This window comes from Ochlerotatus camptorhynchus, unplaced genomic scaffold, assembly GCF_037179485.1.
Source record: "Ochlerotatus camptorhynchus isolate MF236.1 unplaced genomic scaffold, CSIRO-AGI_Acam_v1.1 ptg000057l, whole genome shotgun sequence".
NCBI lineage: Eukaryota > Metazoa > Arthropoda > Insecta > Diptera > Culicidae > Ochlerotatus > Ochlerotatus camptorhynchus.
In genome coordinates, this window is record NW_027040547.1 from 246,167 (window position 1) to 271,665 (window position 25,499).

Sequence of the window (25,499 nt, forward strand, 5' to 3'; positions counted from 1 at the left end):
CTCAAATATTGTACGATTTTGAACGGAAGTTTCACACCTGGTGTTTTACGGTTATTTCTAATGTGCCCTGTCGATTTTGAAACAATAGGATTGCTTTCCTATTTGTCAATTGTGGAGATTGAAAATCATAGTTAGCAATGCGATTGGATTATTTTCTTATTGTTTCAACAATATTACCCGACTGAACCCATAGTTCTCACAAAAAGGCACATGAGAAGAAGCACATCTATCTTGCTACCCAAAGGCACTTACCTGCAGCATGGAAACATGCTGTCCGCTGAAGGTGATGTGGTTTCTGTGTGAAAACTTTTTATTATTGGACGACCAGGTGAAGGTGGCTGGTGGTTCCGCCACGGCATCGCAGGTCAAGTTTACCGCTCCACCCACATAGCCATAGGTGACATTTCCCCACGAATGTCTAGGAAAGTAGGGCTTGTCTGTTTAGCGAGAGAGTCAAATTTCCACGTTAATTGAATGACAATTAAGGCAGACAGAGGGCATACATACGTTTGATGTTGAGCCGGATAGTTTTCTCCTTGAAGCTGCTCCCGGACGATGAAACCTGAAACGCTTTGCACGTGTACTCGCCGGTGTCGTTCTTCGATACCTTTTTGATGAGTAATCCATCTGCGAGCATTGTGTACTTTCCGCTCGGCACTGGAAATGGAGAAGCAGGCGTGGCGTTACAATGATGATTAATGTTATCCCTCCTGTGCTATCGATATCAATCTATTTAGAAATTTGGGGAGCTATCAACATTTCAACTTGTTTAGGAAATGCAAATTAGATAGGAAAATGGTCGGTCATCGGTTTTTGTCGATCAAATGTAATAACATCATGAAAGTAATTTGATTTTCAACAGGAATGATTTTGCAGCCGTTTCTCTGTCATTCATAATGGTTTCATTTCTTGCATTAGGGGAAGACGGCAGAGAACTCTGGATTATTGAATTAATCATCTTTTGAAAAGAAAAATTGCTGCATAGTTCTTTGTTAAATTACAACTAATGTTGTGAAACACATATTAGCTTGATAACACGTGAAACGTCATCAATTCGATTACAACGATTACAATCATCTTTGGGGTTTTTCTTGTTAAATTGGGTTCCGTTCAATTAGAAAGCACTCAGTCTTTTTAAAGGTTGTATCCTAAAGCTAGCCTTCATAATAAATTTTACTGTACCAGATATATGAAAGTGCTCATCGTGATATGTTTTCAAGTTGAAATTGCTGAAATTTTGGCCACGGCTCATCCAACACATAAAATAGAAGAGTTTTCCAAAGTGTGGTGAAAATTTGAGCCCAAAATATTAAGAAACAGAAAATCCTACCCATGTTGAAAATTGGCCAATTTCTTGAAAATTTGGATACCTGCCGGTAATCAGTCTGTTTACTGTAGTTGCTATAACAAAAACAAAAGGTTTATGCACATATAAAAATTTACATTAAAAAACCTTCAAGTTGACGTTCTAAGATCATGAATATCTTATTTGGTTGTGAAGTAATCTCTTCTGAAAGCTGACATTTTTAAAAATCTTCAAAATCCAGGGTTGCAGCCCAGATGGATCTAGGCACTTAAGAGCAAAAAAAAAAAAAAAGGCGTTTGTTCAGAATTCCAAAATAAGCATTTTGGCCAAGTTTGGCTCAAATCGGTGACATCGACCACAAGTGGTGTACCCACTTGAGCTGGAATGACCTATATACAAAATTCCGGACCCAGCTAGGATAGGATTCATTCAAAATTTGGATTCAAATATGTAAATCAACTTTCGGTAGCTGAATAATGTTTGGCATTACCCTTATTAAAAAGCATTTCACTAAATTAAAAAAAAAAACGGTGTAAAGAAAGTTTGTTTTTATCAGTCTTCAATTTAAAATCTATTGAAAAATTAACGCTGTAATTGTAATTCCAAAATTGAATGTTAATTTATTTGTATCATAGTAAAATATGCTTTACAACATAACTGAACTTCTCCCGTTTACAAAAGGCATAGGGCTATATTTAGATTTGCAAACATTATGCTACCATTTTTATAGCTATTATTATTGTTTATCCACCTTTTTTTCACTGACGTTATATAATTTTATAAAGACTGGAACGCGCAAAAATTGGTCGACAAAAAAAATCGTTTCTTTCAGTCAAAATTCATATCACAAAAATCTTCTTATTTTTCTTTTGTTAGTTCAATTCATATATTTAAAGGAAAAAAATGTTCGTTTATTCTTTTGGTTTGCCAAATCCAAACTGCCGTGCCTTCCGCTTAACCCTTTCCATTAAATTTTGCACAGTGGTCTCATCGATCTTTTTCGCCGCCGAACGTCAGTTAGATTTAAACGGCTGCTCATTTTTCATGGATTTATTAGTTTTTTTTTTTTGAGATTCCGTTTGACCAAAGCCCAATACCGTTCGATAGGGTGGAGTTCTGGGCTGTTGGCAGGGTTGTGGTCTTTGGGAACCACAACCACGTTGTTCGCATCGTTCCACTCGATTGTATTTTCCCCATAGTGGCAGCTTGCCAAGTCCGGCCAGAACAGCACAGGTCTATTATGTTGCTTTAGGAATGGTAGCTGCCACTTTTCCAGGCATCCCTGGACGTAGATCTCTTGATTGATGGTTCCCGTAGTAATAAAAATGCCACTTTTTAGACCGCACGTGCATATGGCCTGCCAGACGAGAACTTCGATAGTTAGATGGTTTTTTGAAAATTTCATCCTGATGCGGTATAAAAATCCTGTCCCGGAAGCTCTGCTTCACATAAGTTTCGTCGTCCATGACGACACAGACGAACTTTGTGAGCAGATTCGTACACAACTTTCGGGACCGCTGCTTTGCGGACGTGTTTTGTTTGTAATCTCGGTTCGCCACCTTCACCTTCTTAAACGTCGACAAGTAGTATGGGAGACATTGAGCTTGCCAGCGAGAGGTTACATTTATTTGTACAACATCACATTTAAGATACATAGATAAAAGTTCTGAATTTTAATTGTGATGTAAACATTCATTCACGCAACCGAGCAACTTGCAAACAATGTTGTTTACAAAGATGGGCTTTTGTATACAATATTTGCTACACATTGCATGAAATGTTTCAGAACTTTACATGATATATAATGTAAACGTATATGATATGTGACGCTCCATTTATATGCATCATATTGAATATAAATTTACACTACTTTTTGGAACTGTGTAAGACATAATCAACAATAGTACGCCACAATACTTGGTTTGCGGTCGGTCATGCCCAATGTTCGCTAGATCACGATCTACCTGGTCCGCCCATCGTGCTCTCTGCGCTCCACGCCTTCTTGTGCCAACCGGATCAGTAGCGAACACCAACTTTGCAGGGTTGTTGTCCGGCATTCATACAACATGCCCTGCCCACCGTATCCTTCCGGTTTTGGCCACCTTCTGGATGCTGGGTTCGCCGTAGAGTGCAGCGAGCTCGTGGTTCATTCTTCGCCTTGTCAATTCATAAAAAAAATCACTGGATAACTGTTCAAAAGACAGTTTTAACGTGTGAAATGCAGTGTCTTTTAAATTCTGTAAGTGTTGCTGAACGTTTGATATGTCTAGGCATCGAATTGAAAACATTTATTCCTTTATAATATAATTAATTTTGTGAAGCACAGGTCAAGAAATGTGGTGTTCTTATTTCAACCGCGTTTCTAGTATTATATCTATGAAAATTACTTCCTCTTTCAATTCGATCACAAAAATATCGAGGCAGCAAACCGTTAAATACTTTAAAAATGAACACCATAGTCAAATATACAATTCTTTGCTTCATCGACAACCATTGTAAGGCGTCTAGCATCAAAGTTGAGGAAGTGAATCTATTACATCTTAAAATCAAACGCATTATTTTATTCTGCAAGCGCTGTAATCTCGATATTTGTGTTTCATTGGCCAGAAATAAAATGGATGGGCAAAAGTCTAGATGAGGAGAGATGATTGATTTGTATAGCTGTATTTTACTGGCAATATTAAATCGTTTTTCAGTCGACATAGAATTCCATACTTCTTGGCAATTTTCTTGATGACATTGTCAATGTGAGAGTTGAACTTAAGGGTGTCATCAATAATCACGCCAAGATTTTTAATCTCCCGAACGCGATATAGTCTCATCATCAATTACAACAGAGACTTACTCGATTCCACGAAATTACCATAAATTTAGTTTTACTTGTATTCAATTTCAACTGCTTATACTTCAACCATCTACTTAGAGTCGGTGCCTCCCTTAGCTCAGTCGGTAAAGGCACAGCTACAAAGCAAGACCATGCTGGAGGTGGCAGGGTTCGATTCCCGGTTCGGTCTAGGAATTTTTCGGGTTGGAAAATTTCTCGACTTCCCTGGGCATAGAAGTATGATTGGACTTGCCACACAGTTATACCAATGCAAAAATGGTACAGGCATCGAAAGCTCTCAATTAATAACTGTGGAAGTGCATCTAGAACACTAAGTTGAGAGCACGCAATAAGCTAATATGCGACATGCAATGAGCTTGAAATGCGAAGAAGAAGAAGAAGAAGAAGATCTACTTAGAGAACGCAAATCTTTATTCATGTGTAAAACGGCATCATCTAAATACTTAGCTGCAATGAATAACACAGTATCATCTGCAAAAAGATTAATGTCGCAAAATCGTAAAATACGTCGCAAGTCATTAATATACATAATACATAACAGGGGCCCTGATACACTTCCCTGGGGCACTCCAAGGTTATTCCCCACGGGACTGGAAACAGAATCATTAAAAACAGTCCGTTGAGTTCTGTCAGACAAAGCTTTCAAACCATTTATATGCAGTACTCGTAATTCCAAAGCGCTTGATTGATCGCAACAATAAGGGCCTAGAAATTGTTTCAAAAGCGCGTTTAAGATCCTAAAAATCAGCAACAATCGTATCTTTACACTCCAAGTTATTTTTCCACTTTGCTAATACCAAATTCAATGCAGTTTCACAAGAATGACCTACCCGATATCCCGATTGTTCTGGTATCAACAAACTATTACTATTTAAATACTTCAACAGCTGGCTTTTGGGGCATGAAGTAGTTCGCCTCCTCGTGGTGTGCCCTGGAAACGTTAATTATCGAACCCAAGGGGGAGATATTGCGGCTAAACGAACTACCGCAGAGTAAGGACGCTGGAACCCCATCCAGTTCGTCCCAGGAGGTTGATAAGCCCTGCAAAAACCCTTGTTGTGCAAAGGCAGGAGTGACACCGGGATCTTAAAGTGCTTAGCACACGCAGCTGGTAAGGGGTCACATCTGTCCTGTTTGGCCGTGGACAGTTGGCTGGCTATCACGTCTGCTCTAGAACTCAGGCGAACAACTAACAGCGAACAACAAGAGGAAGGCCCTGCACAGCTGCTCACTGTGCAGTAGCGAGTGTCACGTCTGACACAACACTAGTGATGCGCCATAGCGCAACCGGCCCCCTCCCATGACGTAATGCTTTCGGGCAGTTCCGGGGAGGGCAAGGGCCTAGAGCACATGGTAAGGTTTAGTGGGTCGGGAGTGCTTCTTCTCTCATCCCCACACCCTGAGTTATCTTCTCAGGTGTCTGGGAGCAGATTCCCCCCTGTATAAAAAAAAAACAGCTGGCTTTCAACAACAAGTTCTAAAATTTTATCTAATGTGTGCAACATATTGATGGGACGAAACTTTTCGGCTTTAATAGTTCCAGCAACTTTTTGAATAGGGACCACTAAGGATTCCTTCCAAATTTGTGGCACATGTCCAGTTTGCAATGATTCATTAATAAGGTCCAGCAAGATGTGGCCAATGACATGAAAGCAAGCTTGAATAACTCTAGCATTAACATTATCTACTCCAGCCGATTGTCCTAATGAAAAACAAATAATTTTAAGTTCATCTAATGTAATTGGGTGAAAAACTTCAAATCTACAACTACTATTAACTGGCTGTTTTATTTCGTCAGGTTCATCGACCAGTTCAATTGATTGATTAATCAATGAAACACTGTCTACAACTTACTTACCTGCAATTACTTGTTCTGACTGTTCTAATGTGCCATTAAAAGTTATGGACCGGGGTTTGCAATTACTAGGTTTTAATAAAGATTTCAAAATTTTCCATAACTCTTTGCTGTTGTTTTGATGCTGATCAATCTTCCTTTGAACATATTCACAACGAATTTTCTTTATCGATTGTGAATACTTATTACGCGCGATTGTGTGCCTATTCCAATGATTGTCATTATTTGATCTACAAAACTTTTTGTACCATTTGTCCCTTTTCCGTTTAAGACGCAAAAGATTCAAATTGTACCAGCTGTTCGAGTTTTTGAAAGAAACAAACTTTTGCTCAACTAGTTGATTGGAACACGTTTTCAAAGCGTTATTAAGAACAGCTGTAGATTGATCTAAGTTACCGGCCGCCAATGGAAAATCCACACTCCTCTCAACAAGATTCGAAACAGCCTGTTTCGAATATTTCCTCCAGGACTTCAATTTTACAAAATTATCGTTATCGTTAACATGGTCTAAGACATTAATCACTAAAGTCTCATGATCGGTTATTTTCAAATCAGTATCAGTAACTGAACAAATGGAATCAAAATTGGAATAAACGTGGTCAATTAAAGTTCTACTGTGCATGGAAATACGCGTATATTAATTTACTGTTTGTTTTAAATTAAAAAACTCAGCTAAACGATTCGAATTATGGTTGTCACGCCAATTAATATTAAAATCACCAGCTAATATATTTAATTTACTAGAATCAAGGAATGTCTCGAGCCAGTTCTCTTAAACTTCAACAAAACGCTGGTCACGAGAACTGGGAGAATGATACAACACCATAATTACCCATCTTCATGCCACGTACAACTGTAATGGCCAAGAACCAGTTACCATCGATAACTTCATTGATACGAAGGTCGAATTGAACTGATTCTTTGACATAAATAGCAACACCGCCAGTGTGTCTAGAATGTGATAAACAAGAAGCAACAATATATCCCGGAATTCTATATAGATCAAAAGCTTCAGTTTCTACAATATGAGTTTCAGATAAGAAACTAAAAGAGGACGTTTTTCCTCAACAATCTGACGTTACGTAGTTTGTTGACAACCCCGCAATATTCAAGTATAAAAAATCGAATTGATTCACATTCCTGGAACTTGGCTGCTATTTATTGAAACGCAAGCTGCTTTTCTTCTGATCAAAAAGTCTTTTATAGAGCGAACATTCAGAGCTAAATGCGGCATGGTTGACGTCCAAGTTCATTTTTCGTTCTTTATTCATTTTAAAACAATTAATACATTTCAATACAGTTGACGTACACTCCGACGTTTTGTGTTGTTGGCTGCACCTAGAGCATCTATCACAATTTTTGCAATCCATGCTCTTGTGCCCAAATTCTCCACATTTGAAGCATCTCAACACATTTATCGCGGGAACTATCGAGCACCGATCAAACCCTACATTTACTTTTTTTGCACATAACAAACATTTATACGTATCGATATCGACTTCAATTACAACACTAAACTTACCTAGTTTCTAAGTGAAAATGTCCTGTGTTAATATATATATTCTGTAAATGCGATGTTTTTCTTCAGTCGAGTATTAGTACAAGACACTGTCAACACTGACAAGTCTGCACTTTGTAGACGAAATACGCGTATCTGTCAAGGATAAACAAATAAAGTAACACCACTATCAGATAGGTCGCGAAAATTAATCATCAGTTGTGGCCACTGATTTTGTTGATGGTATCGTTGACAGGCTGGGTACTTCAAGCAAAACCCTTCCAACAACAGTTTCCGAGTTTTCAGCGATGATTTGCTTTTCACCACTTCTAGCCCGTCTTTGAACTTCTCGACGGAAGATCTGCAGATGTGTAAATTGGAATTCATTATATCTCCGGAATATCCAATGAATCACTGTCCTTCAAATTATTTCTATTTTTCACAGATAACGACTTAGACTGCTTACCGTTATTTTTTTATTTTTTTTATTTATTTAATACAAGTATTAAGCATAGTACAAATAACCACATGTGTTCTCAAAGCTCGTACTACACTGAGAGATGATCAGTTCCGTCTCGAAAATAATTGTTTACATTGATTTTTAAAGTATACGTATGAGGCAGCTTGTTTGCAATTCATAGGCAGTTCATTCCATAATTTCGCAGCACGTTGATGAAAAGAGCATCTGTAGATCTCTGTACGACATCTAGCGAGTGTTAAATTTCTTGAGCGAGATGACTTCAAAAATGAAAAGAAATTATGCAAATAAACAGGACCTTCATTCAGAATTTTGTAAGTTTGGGTACATACTCTCAGCTTCACGTAATTTTCATAAGTGCAACCTAAAATCCCCTTGTGATTGATGCCAATATGTTCAAAGCGAGGAATTTTATAAACATATCTTGTAACAGCATTAAATGCAAGTTGTAATTTTCGAGTATTATTGGAGGAAGTAGATGTATATAGAACATCAGCATAGTTAAATAGCGGAACTAGAAGACTTTGAGCTAATTTCAAACGAATATGTTAAGGAGTACAGTCTCTCAACAGCACTAATGAATGCAGACCAAAAAATACTTTTTTTTTGAAAAACTGTTTACTTGTGCAGTCCAGTTCAGATGCGAGTCCATTATTATTCCCAAATTCTTAACAACATCTGAATATGCTATTGCGGTATCACCTATCATAATGCAAGTAAGCATTGATCTATTTTTAAATATAATTGCTTGAGTTTTGTTTGCATTTAATTGTAAGCCGTTTGTTACACTCCATTCACAAATGTTTGAAATATCCGAATTAACACAACGTACGATATTTTGTAAATTTTCGACTTGACCAGAGAGGTATAACTGAACATCATCAGCATAGAGATGGTAAGCACAATAATTTAAAATACTTGGAAGGTCATTGATGAACATGGAAAATAACAGTGGACCTAGAACAGATCCTTGTGGCACACCACTTGTTACATTCAAAAGTTCCGATTTTGTATTATTAAATTCAACATATTGCGTTCGTCCCGTAAGATATGAGGAAAGTAAGTTTACAGAAGTTGTATCGAGATAGAAAAAACTGCGTAGCTTCCGACATAACAATTTATGATTGATAGAATCGAAAGCTTTACTAAAATCCAAAAGAACTAGAACTGTTAGATTACGTTTATAAGGGGGAGTTTTTATATCGTTTTCTATTTTAATCAAAGCTGTTGTAGTACTGCAATGTTTACGATAACCAGATTGTAAAGGACATAGTAACGTATTATGAATCAGATAATCGTTTAATTGTTTAGTCAGAAGACTTTCAAAATTTTTGGAAATAGCAGGTAGGATGCTAATCGGTCTGTAGTCCTTGTTGTTCATTGGATTATCAATTTTGCCAATAGGTACAACACGTGCTATCTTCCAAAGCTGTGGAAATGTTGAAGTTGTTATAATGTGATTGTATAAGTTCGTTATGGTAGGAAGAATGACAACAAGAGTTTTTTTCAAAACGCTGAGTGGTAACTGGTCAAAGCCGATAGAATCACTGGACGCGGAATTGAATTCGGTCAGGACTTCTTCATTCGTTACATTCCTAAATGAAAAAGAAGATGACGAGGACCTACCAGCCACAGATTGTTCATCAAAAGTAAAGCTTGATTTGACATGAAGAACTGATTCAATGATTTGGCAGTGATGTTACACACATCACCACCACCTGCTCTACTTTGAGTTTTTGAAAGTCCCAAACGTTTTATATTCTCCCAAAGTTTATTGGAAGAAAGAGAAGGGTTAAGGAGCCGAGAGAAGTAAGTGTACTTAGATTGTTTCACTACACGGTTTGTCCTATTTCGCAACCTTGCAAAAGCATTCCATTTAGCTGCGCTGGGTTTATCTGTTTTCCATTTATCATAAGCTTCAGATCGTTTTTGGAAGAGATTTTTGATGTATGGATTAATCCATGGAGCACTAGGATCAACAGTAGTTTTCATTTTCAACGGGGCATGATCATCAATGACAGAACAAAGTATATCGTTTAAAATTTGTAATTTTCCATCAACTGAGTTGCAGTAATAAATAGCATCAAGATTGTACCTTTGCAAGTCAGCTATTAAACTATCGGTGTTTATCTTGTGATATTCTCTTGTCCAATACACAGCTGGAGGTTGATGAGGTACCTTAACTCTGTAATCGAAGCAGATCAAATCATGATCGCTAGCACCTCCTATAGAAGATTGAAAGATGTTGCTAACGTTAAACGTACAATTTCCATGTGCATAATCAATAAAAGATGAACTGCAGCCTGATTTATGACAAGTGGGGGAAAGAGGTAAAATTTTAACAGAAAGTGATTTAACCATATCGATTAACTTGTTTGTAACAGGTGAAGAAGTGTCACACAAATTTATATTGAAATCGCCCATCAATACGAAATGAGATTCAGTAGCACTGATTTCCAGCGCAAGTTCGAAAATACTGTTAAGTTTAGAAACCCTTACATCTGGAGGTCTGTAGACAATGCCACACACAAGCTTTGAATGAACTAATTTAACAAAAAGGTAATCAATTTCATCACCAGCATCAGACTTAGCAAGAACCTTTTTAGATAGAAAGCAACTCCTCCGCCTCGCTTCTTATTGTCTAAAAGTCGTTCAGAACGAACAATTTTGTAGCCATCTAACTCAACAAATTTGTTTGTTATTGAAGACTTCAACCAAGACTCAACAATCCCCAACACAGCTAGCTTTGAGTTCTGAAAGAAGGTTCTGTAATAATCAATATTTTTAACAATGCTGCGAACATTATGGAAGGCAATTTTAATGTAGTTCCTAGCGGGTTTTTCAATAAAGTGTTTCATGATCGTATCAGAAATGCAACGTGAATTAACCGATTCATAGACATCATCGGGCCTTACCTCGGAACTGATCATCATCTCATTTGTTAGGACTGCTGAAGGCTCACTGGTCGATTCGCGTTTTTTGATTCGAATTCACGGACCTGAACGCCTTCGGGCGGAATCACTGACAATACCAACCAGCTCATCAGATACCGTCACCTTGAAGGAGATGAATGTTAGCTCATCGATGTTTTTGTTTCTCGGAACTAACTTGGCACAGCGAAGTGTAGAATTCTCAGCGTTCGAAATCTCTTTGATGTATTCCAGGATGTCGACTTCTGTTTGATCAATGGCGAATGGTGTTACATAGAAAGACCTCAGCACTTCTTCAGTCTGATCACGTTTACGTTGGTTCCCATTTGCAACTCTCAGACGACATGAACGTTGCAGCAGATGATGAGGAAGAGAGAGCGGTGGAGGTGGAAGCAGTAGCAGCAGTTGAAGTGGAAGCAGTAGCAGCAGTTGAAGTGGCAGCAGGAGTACTGGCAGCAGCAGTGGCAGTAGCAGTAGCAGTAGACGTGGCAGAGGTGGCAGCAGTAGTAGTGGCGGCAATGGTAGTTGGAGCAGGAGTAGTGGCAGTAGCAGCAGCAGCAGCAGCAGCAGCAGCGGTAGTAGCAGTAACAGTTGCAATAGTATTGGTAGATGCAGTCGAAACGGAACTTGCAGTATTTTGGGTGGCTGTGAGTTGGTTCACAGAATTGTTTTCCACGATAGGTAATAGAGCTGCCAGACCATCCTCACCAGCTGATGAGTTCTCCAACTGCGATTGTAAGGAACTGTCCAGGTTTATCCGATCAATACTCGAATGAAAATCCGCAAGACCGCCACCAGAACAGCCGGAAAGTAATAACTGGAGACGATTGGATGCACTGGATTCCCTTCTGTTAGATGGTACAGCCGATAACATAGCATTGAGAACTTTCAAATTTTCTCCATATTGTCCGATGCGCAGGTCCATGGAATCCACACGTACCAGAAGATCCCTTAAAGTTTTCAGCAGCACTGTCTCTCGGTCCATGACAACAGGATTGAAATTTACTCGGCAGATGTCACAAAACCACAGTAGTCCCACATTCGCCGTCCAGGCTTTGTGATTCGTCGCGTTTAATCCAACACAGCAGGGGTGAAAAAATTTGCGCATGATCCACTGCACAGGACGGTCTTATCCGTGGGCTCAGTTGGATTGCCACAAATTCTACATGGATCCATGATCATCAAATTCACCCTACGTTTCTGCAGCACACTTTCAGAGAGAAGTCCCTACCACGAGAAGTATGTAAATTCAGTTGGAAACAGGAAATAGCAGAACTCAGAAATCTACCCTGAAACTAGAACTGCACTGTACAATTGCAAGCTAGGTTTCCTATACAATGCGAAATAACCGTCTCGCTCAGAATCCACCAAAGCATCCGACCAGAACCAGAATCTAGCCGAGCTGATGTATACCAACTTTTGAGACCGCCGATATACACAACAACAGCGACTCTATTCACGCATCAGCACCGCACGCACTGTTTAACTTCTGACCAGGACTGGCTCAGGTTGAACAACACGACTTTTGAGACTGTCGTATATAAACACCTTCGCTATCCTATCTAATCGTAAATAGTGGAACGTGTGAATAACTGGAGCAAAAACAGAAACAGCAAATTCTAGTACTACCCAAAGAGCAACTAACACAGTATGAGCACAAAGCAGATAATGAGTAACACCACCGATCGTTCCCTAAAGAAAACACAAACACTCCTGGCAACGAAATATCACTGTCAATGGCGGCAGAATAGAAGCAGGGAGTGAATTTTCAAACCAGCTCACCACTTCGATTTGGGCAAAACTCGATGCGTACTTTATGTTGGATGGTACAAGAGCTAATTGTTTACCGATTCACTGAAGTTGCAGTCCAAATGGTATTAAACGATACTATTAAAACCGATTCGAAAACAGAGCGCTTATCTATGCAGGTTTGACGATTTAGCCGTTACGTTACGTTACGTTACGTTACGTTAGTGACTGATTGAAGATATGCTTGTGCAGTTCTTTAAATATCAGTTTTTGCTACTGAAATAAATATTCTTACCAAGTGGCTAGGTATCAATGAAGTACATCTCAAAAGGTTAAAAGTACTCAAATTATGCGATAAGTGAATTTTAGCCTACGAGTATCTCGAAAATAACAACTTTGGGCAATTTAAGTACTAAGGGTTTTTTTTGTTGTAAATTTATTGTGTTTTAATATAAACACTATATCTAAGATTGTAGTTTGGAATTGAATTTTGGAAAATAGTTCTTTTTTCAATAATTCATAAAATTTTTGTTCATAATTTGCCCAGCAAACACATTGTCAGTGAGTAGCACTTTACCTAAACTACAATATGAATATAAAAAAATAAAAATAAAAATATGCAATTTGAGTAATATTAATGTTTTATATAATTTTGATTTTTTTTTGTAAATATTAAAATAATTTTTTACAGTGTATAATTTTACTGGGAAAAGATTCAACACAATAATAAAAGGTCGATCAAAAAATTAAAATAAAATCGTCATTTGAAATGGAATTGCTGAGCTTAACTCCCTCCGATTTTGAAAAGAAGCTCATCATTAGAAAGCTGACACTGCGGAAGGAGTTTCCTTTTTACAACTCCTAGCTGCCCGATCTTTGGTAGTAATAAAACTGACCGCAAATGGTAACTTTATTACCAAAAAGCAGGTATCAAGGAATCCAAAAAAACGAATACCAGCTTAAACTGCATCCGCAAACAACGGTACCTCTTTTTTGTTATCATCAAAGTTGCTATTAAGTTAGATTTAATCAAAAGAAATGCTTTTCACTTCCATTTCGTGTAAATTTCTGGGAAATATGTAACCCTGCCTGAAGAAAAATAATCGCCTTTTGCATGAACTAGTACAAATTACGTATTAAAAGGTAAGGGCTTCTGGAGTTGGATGCACCTCGGGGCTAAAAGACTTTTCGGCATTTAAAATACGTTTTTTACTTCCACGAAAACGTTTTGGAAGTGTTAATTTCAATCCAAAAAAAAAAAGTCATTTTGCCCCAGAGATGCATTTTATCTTACGTTCCCCTACCTACGTCCCGAACAAAGCGGATCAAATCCATTTCCCTAGAAATTTTCATCAGGGTGAAAACTTGCCGATGGAAAACGGATGACGTGGCAACGTAAATATGATCCTAGCACCCCTAAACATCAAGTATAAAAAATATATATGGGAAATAGCATTATTGTTGGCCCATCGATAAAAATCTCCTGTTCTTCCATTTTTCTTAGAATAATGCAAATGGATATTTTTAGATGAATTCAAAAATTGGCATTAAATGTTCTCCTTCGAAATTTATCAATCGGTCCAATATTGGGGACTCTTAGGTCGACCCTATTTTGGATAGCAGCAGCAGTAGCAGCAATGAGAGCATGAAAAGCATTCCAATTTCTCCCTCTTTCTAACATAATACTCACCGAACAATGGCTGCCCGTTGAAGTACCACGACACCGATGGCTCTGGATGCCCTCTCACCTCGCACCGGATGGTGGCATCCTTATCTTCGGCTGCCGATTGGACAATGTTGGTGTCCCGGAACGAGATTGGCTCTGCAAGACATGAATGAGTAATGAGTACTTTTGTTGGAAACACGGAACGGAAAAAGTGACAGAATTGGAAACTTTGGCGATTTATGAATAAAAGAAAATGTATTCACAATTCTGAACTCATCTATGCGGTAGGTGCTACCATTGAATCGGAGATGAACCAGCCTGCGGCTGAAAATCTCCTAAATAGAGATAATAATAATAACCTACCATTGACAATCATTTTGAAGGATTTTTTCTGCACGACCCCACTATTGTTCGATTCGCAGGTCCAATTGCCCTGGTCAGCTCGGACGATGGACTCGAAGACAAGCGAAAGGGAACCATCGAAGTCCTCAATGTGAACCCGACCTTTGGTGTCGCTGACGATGGCGTTCTTCGGGTTGCGCCATTTAAGTTTCACGTCCGGGTCGGGGAAACTGCAGGACATTATCCGGGACTGGTTCACAAAGTGCGCTATCTCATCATCTGGGATGAGCGAGAGGGTGGCCGTGGGATGGTTCGCCGTAGCATTGAACGCTGTACTGGAACTGCTGCCTTTGTTAGCCTTCCCACTGTCCAGCGTGTGGTTGCCGTAGATGGAGGACACTGCGAATCGTTGGTATAGAAGGAGAAATGCAAAACACGTGTCAGTTTGGATGAACTTTTTTGCGGACGGAAAATTAATCTTGTGTAATTAGGACTCCGTTGATCCCCTTGACTGTTGTAAATGCCTTTGGCTATTGCGGTCTGCAAGTCCATTAAGCTCACTGAGACAGTAAAACTTTTTAATAAATTTATCATTTTGCCGTTTGAAGGTAGGTACCTTTTTTAATTATATTGCGTTGCCAGCACTAAATTAAAAGTTGGAAGTCGGTTAAATAATTCAAACTCATTGACCATTAGTTTAATGAAAAAAAAATACCACTTTCAAGTTAATGTCAATAATCGTTGCAACCGTATGACCGTTTGTTTGAATGCTGATATTGAATGGATTTCTACGATCGATCGACTGTTAGTCATGCAATTATTTTTTTTTTAAATTAGAATATACCGAAAAACATTGGTTGAATAAAGTTGAAAATTATGCAGTATAATTTTTTTTTTACTTTGATGAGTCGTCAAAGCAATCATAGGAGTCTCATGATGAAATGCTGTGAAGATTTCTCTTGATATCTACCACCGAAAATTGTCTACGTGACAAATGAAAACGCATCCTATAATAATTAATTTGCCCTCGATTTCGGTACCTACATTAAATTGTAAATTGATTCCCCAAACTAAATAATTATGTAGTTTTTGATGTTTCTAATAGTGAATTTTAAGTACCGTCTATTTTTTTAAATTGAAATACATACAAATCCTCCCTTTTGCGAGACCTGCCGTCTATCTTTTATGAAGGTGTTTATGCGAAACCCACCATTTTATCTCACTTCCTGGTTTTCTACATGTAGCCCACACCAATCAAAGTAGCCACAGAAACTTTGCAAAAACTTTCTCTTCTGCATTGAATGTAGCGCTTCATCCATATCCACAGCATACTGTGATGTGATAGTTCAAAATGCATTGCGTTCGTTGGACAGAACCAATCGATAGGTGTGTCATGTTGTCTTCGAAGATGGAAGTTTGTATGGATCTAGGTCAACCGGAATGGTAATTGTTATTACAGTAGATTAAATAGTGTATCGAGAGAACTCTTGCCACTAGCGATGGTAATGACTTTTTACTCACTGAGGTGAATTGGAGCAATGCATTTGACTAATTGAGTGGAAATACATCATAGTTATCGTAATTAACTGACAAAGTTAAAAGGTTAGATATTTGAAGATGATGACTACTCTGGATTCAACTAAACTTTGGTATGTTCCTAGCAGGTGGAGGACCAAAACTAATAAATTAGGTAGAAGAAGCACATTTAATGAACGTTTTGGATCATCCAGTAGACGTTGATTTGCAGTAGATCGTTTAATCTGCAGATTAAATCGGTCGCATCTCCGGATGCAAGACAACATCTGATTCAGGGTAACGAACGCATAAAGTCCCAACTTGAAATAGCGAAACAACTGGAACTGCATTCCAAAGGATGTTTCATCTCAACTTTGTGAAAGAAGCGCGCTTATCTCGCCGCCAGTGAAGTAGAAATAACAAGTCAAGTTATACCCCTTGCACAACTTGTTCTGCTTGTCCCTACTCGACGAACACCCACTCCTATCGGACTATTTTTTTTTGTTTTACCCTCGAGTTCTACTTTTGCGTGAGATTCTTGTCAGCAGACCGAAGCGATTCCTTTTGCACCTTTTTTATCAGTAGGCTGTAAACTTATGGGGCTCGTTCAGAAACGATGACAACGGAGTAGAGTAGAGTATAAAAGCCACTCGTTCTTGCCAGGATAGGCATCAGTCACCGAGTGAATCTCTTCTAGCCAGAACGAAAAAAAACAAAACCTCTTTCAAAATGTTCAAATACGTGAGTGCTGTGCAAACGCAACGTAAAAACGGTAGCCCCAGCGAAAAATTAAAATTTTCTTTTCCATTTCTCCTCATGAATAGGTCATTGTTATCCTAGCTTTGATTGCTGCCGCTTTTGCTGCTCCTAAACCGATCCTGTTTGAGGCGCCAGCATCGTATTCGTACAGCGAGCGAATTGATAGACCGGCGGCTACCACGTTCTATTCGGCCCCGGCTCTGCTGCCCAGCTACCATGCTACCTATCAGGCTCCGTTGGCGTACCATCCTGCGGCCGCTTATCCTGCCTATGCCTATCTGTAGGATGTAGTTCAGTGAAAATGGGTGAAAATCATGGCTTCAAAGAATGCTGAATTTTGTTTCAAATCTGAAAATTTAGTAGAAAATTCAAGATCATTGCGAATAAAAACTAAACGAAATGTAGTCGTCTGAATGGAGCTTAAAACGTTGAAATCTATGTGTCCCAAATTCCAAACAAACATTAATTTATTTACAATGAGAAGCTTTAGATAAATCGTGATGCATGTGGGCGTTTATAGTGGAATACATGCACACTAAAAAATAATTAAAATTACGTGCGACGCAATCAGTTACAAATGATAACAAATGGAGTATGTAATGAAATTGGACATGTAATTTTACAGATTTTGCTCTGTAACTGCATCATACATGTACATTTACAAGCTTGTACAGTTAGCTTAAATGCAAGTTTGTTAACTTACATGATGACCAAGTGTATCATGTAAACTTGCATGTTAAATGATGAAGAAATACACGTTAGTTTTCATGTTTTTACATTGGCAAAAAGTTTACACGAAAAAGATGGAATTTCACAACACTTTTTTGCTGTGTGCATAGAGAAAGAGAGGAGTATTAGTAATTTCCAGTTGATTACACTCCCTTTATTGCTTACCTTTGACAGACCCGCGTATTTCGCCGACTATGTGCAGACTTCTTAGTACTCGACTGAACAAAACTATTGCAACTTATTTATATAAAGGGTGATACGGTCAAAATTTGGTCAAGGGAAAACGCGTGTAAATCGGTGAAATCGTTTATTTAAAAAATCAAATTAAATTTCTTTTTCAAGTTCAATTAGTATAAAATTCAGGAAAAATATTCAGTTAGGCTTCCGCTTTTCCAAATCCGAATTGCCGGGCCTTACGCTTGACCCCTGCCATCAGATTTTGTACAGCCACCTTGTCCACCTTCTTCGCCGCAGAAAGCCAGTTTGCCTTGAACTGCTGCTCGCCCTTAGCAGTTTTTTTGGTCTTCTTTAGGTTCCGCTTGACAATAGCCCAGTATTTCTCAATTGGGCGGAGCTCTGGCGTGTTGGGAGGGTTCTTGTCCTTGGGAACCACCTGCACGTTGTTGGCGGCGTACCACTCCATGGCCTTTTTACCGTAATGGCAAGATGCCAAATCCGGCCAAAACAGTACGGAACAACCGTGTTTCTTCAGGAAAGGCAGCAGACGTTTATTCAAACACTCTTTCACGTAAATTTCTTGGTTGACAGTCCCGGAAGCTATGAAAATGCTGCTTTTCAAGCCACAGGTACAGATGGCTTGCCAAACCAGATATTTCTTTGCGAACTTTGACAGTTTCATGTGCTTGAAAACATCTGCTACCTTTCCCCTTCCTTTTGCCGTATAAAACTCCTGTCCCGGAAGCTGCTTGTAGTCGGCTTTGACGTAGGTTTCGTCGTCCATTACCACGCAGTCAAACTTCGTCAGCATCGTCGTGTACAGCCTCCGGGATCGCGCTTTGGCCGTCGTATTTTGTTTATCATCGCGATTTGGAGTCACTACCTTCTTGTAAGTCGATAGTCCGGCTCGTTTTTTGGCTCGATGCACGGTTGTAGACGATACACCCAGCTTATTTGCGGCATCTCGGAGAGAGAGGTTAGGGTTTCGCTTGAAACTACCGGCAACTCTCTTTGTCGTCTCAGCGGCTTCCGGTTTTCGATTTCCCCCCGATCCAGACTTCCTGGCTGTCGACAAACGTTCCCCAAACACTTTAATTACATTTGTAACGGTTGATTTGGCAACTTTTAGCGATTTTGCCAACTTTGCGTGCGAGTAGCTCGGATTTTCGCGATGCGCGAGCAAAATTTTGATACGCTGCTCTTCTTGCTTGGACGGCATTTTGACAACTGAAGAGTGAATTCCAAAATCAAAATAGGAGCAACATTCTACACACACACACCTTCAAAATGAGGGGTGTTCAGGTTTTTTAAATGCAAAATTGAAAGAAATACGTATTGACCAAATTTTGACCGTATCACCCTTTATATATATATATTAAAACCTGTGAAGGTAAATTTGCACTTGGTAGTTAGGTTTACTATATATTCAGTAAGTTGCGATGGTTTCTTCAGTCGAGTATTAGTTTTGACCTCTCTTTTTTGAACGGGTTTTGAAAAATAAATGGAATATTTCTGTCAAAGATGACTTCCGTTGGATGTGATAATGAGTCACACATTGTTGAGATATTGTTTAAAATCTCATACTGCTTCTTGATTCTAAATTCATCCTACGAGTTTCAATTCCGTCCAAACGCATTTAAAAAGCCATTAGATTTTCTTCGTCCTACGGATAAACGTAGAAAAAGGGGATGCGCTAGGAGCGCTTCTTTTGTTTTGAGAACAATGAGCGTAAATATTCATACAATGCGCTCTAATAGGATTTATGCTGTAGCTAATGAACTAGCACATCGGAACAAACCTATCAATGATTTGTGCACGGTTGACTATGCAAGCTGTGATATCCCAGCTAGGAATATCAAGCTAACAAAACTCACCAGCTGCAAATCTCACCAAACTGTGGTGAGATTGAGTTTCATGATTTTTTCTTTGCACCCAAACGCAACCGAAACTTCCATAACGGCTGGCAGCGGTCGCTTCGTGTCTGCCATCGGTGAAGAAAAAAGGAGATAGCATTATTATACCTTCTCTTTCAAAGAAAACGATATACAACGGAATCTTTTTTGCGTCGATTCAACTCTCAGCTTCAACTTCACACGTTGTGAATAGTCTCGCAATATCGAAGGAGTTGGTGAGTTGACAACCTGGAAGAAGCGGAATACCTAGCCCTGGTCCTCACAAGTTCCTACTTCACGCCTCCCCGAGTCATAAAAGACTACCAGCTAAAACATGGACACAGCTGGGTGGCGTAGCCTGGGCAATGTTGCCAGTCCGGCAATAGCAAAGTGAAGAGGTGCGACGCGAACACTGGCGCGGTAACCATAGTACGGTGATAGAGGAAATGCTTCACCAAACCCGAGCGTCTGTTCACCATGGAGGTGCGGCTCAAAACGGCGTCTGTTCTCCATGTTAGGAGCGGCTGATCACCGTCCTAGTGCCAGCGTGGAACTCTAAACAGAGCTGTGCACGATGGTCCCCCGGCGAGACAGGGGGTTGGGGCAGGCCTAACAAGCCGCCCTGGAAAGAAACATAAAGTTGCAAATACTGAAGAAAGAAACACGGATCGGATCAATCGGCACAGACCTACGCGACGAAATAAGGACTACGATTGGAAACTCGGCATATGAAACTGCAAATCGCTCAGCTTCCCAGGTTGCGATAGGTTAATCTATGACGAACTTCAACCACGCAACTTCGAAGTCGTAGCATTGCACTACTTTCTACCAGAGCTGTGGCACCACCAACCGGCTTTGTAGTGCTGGGTAAGATGCGCCAACACGTGGTTGGCAGCCGATCAACGCGAGGATGTGAAAGTTGAGGATTAAGGGCCGTTTCTTCAACTACAGCATCATCAACGTGCACTGCCCACACGAAGGGAGACCCGACGACGAGAAAGAAGCGTTCTATGCGCAGCTGGAGCAGGTGTACGACGGCTGTTCGCAACGGGACGTCAAAATCGTCATCGGCGACATGAACGCTCAGGTAGGACGGGAGGCAATGTATAGACCGGCAATCGTGCCTAACAGCCTGCAGCCGTATCGAACGACAACGGCCAACGATGCGTGAACTTTGCAGCCTCTTGGGGTATGGTAGTTCGAAGTACCTTTTTCTCCCGCAAGGATATCCACAAAGCCACCTGGAGATCACCTGACCAACACACAGAAAACCAAATCGATCACGTTCTAATCGACGGGATATTCTTCTCCGACATTATCAACGTCCGCACGTACCGCAGTGCGAACATAGATTCGGACCACTACCTAGTTGCAGTATGCATGTGCTCAAAACTCTCGACGGTGCATAACACCCGTCGAAGTCGAACACCGCGATCCAACATTGAGCAACTACGGGACGCCGGAGTTGCCCAGGACTACGCGCAGCAGCTGGAAGTTGCACTACCCACGGAAGAGCAGCTTGGTGCAGCTTCTCTTGAAGATGGCTGGAGGGACATCCGTTCCGCCATAGGTAGTACTGCTGCAGCGGCACTAGGTACTGCAATCCCGGACCGAAGAAATGACTGGTTTGACGGCGAATGCAAACTGTTAGTTGAGGAGAAGAATGCAGTACGGGCGAGAATGCTGTAACACTGCACAAGATTGAATGTGGAGCGATACAGACAAGCGCGGAACAGACAAAACTCGGTTTTCCGAAGGAAGAAGCGTCAGCAGGAAGACCGAGATCGTGAGGCGATGGAAAATCTACACCGCGTAAACGACACACGGAAGTTCTATGAGAAGCTCAATAGTTCGCGAAAGGCTACGTGCCGCAAGTCGATATGTGCAAAGACTTATACGGTAACCTTCTCACGAACGAGTGTAAGGTGATTGAGAGGTGGAAGCAGTACTATGACGAGTACCTCAACGGTGAAGTAGCAGAAAACGAAGGTCGCACGGCAACATACCTTGTAGCACGCGCATAATACAACATGGTTACCAGCCCCTGATCTTCAAGAAGTTGAGGAGGAGATCGGTCGGCTGAAGAACAACAAAGCAACTGATGTAGATCAACTACCAAGTGAGCTATTAAAATACGGTGGTGAAGCACTGGCTAGAGCGCTGTACTGGGTAATTGCCAAGATTTGGGAGGAGGAGATATTACCGTAGGAGTGGATGGAAGGTGTCATATGCCCAATCTACAAAAAGGGCGACAAGTTGGATTGCTGCAACTACGGCGCGATCACACTGCTGAGTGCCGCCTACAAGGTACTCTTCCAAATTCTATGCCACCGCCTGTCACCATTTGCAAGAGAGTTCGTGGGGCAATACCAGGCGGGATTCATGGGTGCCCGCGCTACCACGGACCAAATTTTCGCGATTCAGAAGGTTCTGCAGAAATGCCGCGAATACAACGTGCCCCCACATCATTTGTTCATCGATTTCAAATCCGCATACGACACAATCGATTGAGATCAGCTATGGCAGATTATGCACGAGTACGGATTTCCGGATAAACTGACGTGATTGGTCAAGGTGACGATGGATCGAGTGATGTGCGTTGTTCGAGTATCGGGGACACTGTCGAGTCCCTTTGAATCTCGAAGGGGGTTACGGCAAGACTATGGACTTTCACACGATCTTCAGGAAGTCCATTCAGCTCCTTGGCTTCGCCGATGACATTGAAATTATGGCACGGAACTTTGAGACGATGGCGGAAACGTACATCAGACTGAAGACTGAAGCTAGGTGGATTGGACTTGCTATGGTGACCGCCGAAAATGATACCAGCAGAGAAATTCAAAGATTATGGCAGGGAATCGTGCCTACTTTGGACTCCGGGGGACGCTTCGGTCGAATAAAATTCGCCGCCGCACGAAGTTGACTGTCTACAAGATACTAATTAGACCGGTGGTCCTCTACGACCACGAGACCTGGACTATGCTCGTGGAGGATCAACGCGCCCTTGGTGTTTTCGAACGGAAGGTGTTGCGTACCATCTACGGTGGAGTGCAGATGGATGACGGAACATGGAGGAGGCGAATGAACCACGAATTGCACCAGCTGCTGGGAGACCCATCCATCGTCCACATTGCAAAAATTGAGTGACTACGGTGGGCTGGACACCGGTGGTGTAGTGGTAAGCGTGATTATGTCTCACCCCAGCAGGCCTGGGTTCAATCCCAGTCGGCGCCGCCGGGATGTTCTGAGGCATAACATCTCTGATCAGGCCTTCCTTCGGAAGGGAAGTAAAGCCGTTGGTCCCCGGTTCATGAGTTGATGGGTTGATAGGTAGGGTCCAGGTGTGGGAGCTGCCTTCCTGGCACGTCGGTAGCATTGGTGCTCAGCACGGAAAACAAGATCGACGGAAAACAAATCAAAGGAAAAAAAAAAAAGAGAAACGCGCAGCGGGCAAGGTGGATCGACCAAGTAGAAGACGACCTGCGGACCCTTCGCAGACTACGAGACTGGCTAAGTGTGGCCATGGATCGAGTAGAGTGGAGATGATTTTTTCGGACAGCAGAGGTCAACAAGGCCTTAGCCTGATTTGTAAGGTAAGTTGTAAAATCAATATCAATATCACGCGTGATATTGAGTGCGTATGAGAGTGGAAAAATATCAAATTGCTAATGATTATGCCATCACTGTCCTCAAGCGTTGGTTGATCAGAAATTAGACCAAAGACCTTTAGAAGATCATAGACCAATTGGAATTCTTTTGTCTGGTTAGTAATTTTTCTGCAGATCTCTAATTGTTCAATAATTCAATTCATGTCTCTTCGATATTCTCGCAGAAATTATTTCAAAGGCCTTTAGCTGATCAAAAACCTGCTTAATGTTCTCTGGATGATTTGGCAAGGCTTCAGATTGATAGAATATTGTTCTAAAGATCTCTATCTGTCCAGTAATTCAAATCATGTTTCCCAAATATTCTTTCCAGGTTGAATAACCTTCAGCTGATCAAATACTTGCAAAATGTTCCATGGATATTATTTGACCTGGATTATGTTCGCTCTATATTTTGGGAATTTTTCTGTTTAATTACTTATTATACTGTAAACCTGTACTTTTTCAATAAATCAAATCATGACTTTTAGTTATTTTCGCACGCCTTGGTTGATCAAAAAATTTCCAAAGTCCTTCAGTTGATCAAAAACCTGCATATTTTTGCAATTCTTCTGGTTGAGTAGTGATTATTATGAAGATCTCTTACTATCCAATAAATCAAATTATTATGTTAATCAATCAATCAAATTATGACACTTGGAAATATTCCAAAGAATTTCAGCAGATCAATAACCTGCAATTTTTTTTGATAATTTGCTAATTCTACTGGTAGATTATTGATTATTCTGGAGATCTCTATTTGTTCAAAAATTTAACAATCCACTACCCAAACCTTTTGGCGGGGTAAATTTTCTCGGATTTTGTTGTGCCAATCGTTGCAAAGAGAAATTATGTATCTACCATTGACATCCATATTTAGTTACACAAATATTCTGTGAAATTGTGTTGAAACTGAAAAGTTTGGATTCAGTTCGGAACACGTTGAATCAATGCAAGAAACCTTGGATTCATTTAGGAAAGAGATTAAATCAGCTAATGTGCCCTCACTCCAGAAAATTCGAAACCATTCTTTTAAAACTTGGGTTCGGGATATGTTGGATCACTTCAGAATAGCTTGGACCACTTTAAAATGGATTGAATAACATATCAGAAAGGATTAGACTCAGTTAAAAAAAATGTTGATGAATTATTCGACTCAGTTTTGAATCTGCTTTGCAGAATGTCACCCCAATTAGGAATTTCCTAAATCGTTTCTGATTTGGTCTCTTTTTGCCAATGTAAAAACATGAAAACTAACGTGTAGTTCTATCTTTAAATTTTTTCGAATGACCCTAACGCTCTTGGGTGTGACTATAGTTAAACTATAATTAAAAAAAAAAAAAAAATCGTCGAACTTCTTAACGGAATCCCTTTATGACTTTTACTCAGAACACCTTGAAACAGAAATTCCCTTAGAGTTTCAGAAGAATTTCCCCAGAAAATTATTCCCGGAATAAGCTAGAAATTATCGGTACTCCCTTGAAATGTTCCTCAAAATCCCTTTGGAATTTCACTCAAAATTTAATTTTCTCGGTATTCTTTTCGGAATTATCTTGGAAATATAACAGGATTCACTAGAAATTATTCGCAGAATTTTCTTGGAATACTCCCCAGAAATTCTTTGGGTCTGTCCTCAGAATTCAATATCCTTGAAGATCTTCTCGGATTTTTTTAGAACTCTCCTAAGAGCTCTTTTGAAATTCTTCTCAGAAGTCCACTGGAATCATATTTAGAAATCTTTATGATTTTTTCTCAGAACACCTTGGAACTGACTGCGCTAGAAATTTTCCTCGGAATTCGCTTGAAATTTTGCTTAAAATCCCTTTGGAATTTCACTCAAAAATTTGATTTTCTTGGTATTCTTTTCGAAATTATCTTGGAACTATCTGCAGGATGTACTAGAAATTATCCACAGAATTTTCTTTGAATTCTCTCCAGAAATATTTTGGAACTGTCCTAGAAATTCAATATCATTGAAGTTCTTCTCAGAATATTTTAGAACTATTTTTTTCTCAGAACACCTTGAAACTGAAATTCCCCTAAATTTTCAGAAGAATTTCTTCTGTATTCTCCAGAAATACTTCCCAAAATGAGCTTGAAATTTTCCCCAACAT

At 40.0% G+C, this 25,499-nt stretch overlaps 1 protein-coding gene across 2 annotated transcripts in view; it reads right to left on the minus strand.

Moving 5' to 3' along the window:
* The window catches only part of LOC135717493 (neural cell adhesion molecule 1-like), a 35,636-nt gene that overhangs the window by 5,548 nt on the left and 4,589 nt on the right, over positions 1-25,499 (minus strand). For both annotated transcript variants that reach the window (XM_065239595.1, XM_065239596.1), the window contains 4 exons: positions 14,691-15,068; positions 14,352-14,483; positions 508-657; positions 253-437 (listed from right to left, as the gene is read on the minus strand). In XM_065239595.1, coding sequence (XP_065095667.1) covers positions 253-437; positions 508-657; positions 14,352-14,483; positions 14,691-15,068 — 845 coding nt within the window. The remainder of the gene's footprint in view (positions 1-252; positions 438-507; positions 658-14,351; positions 14,484-14,690; positions 15,069-25,499) is intronic.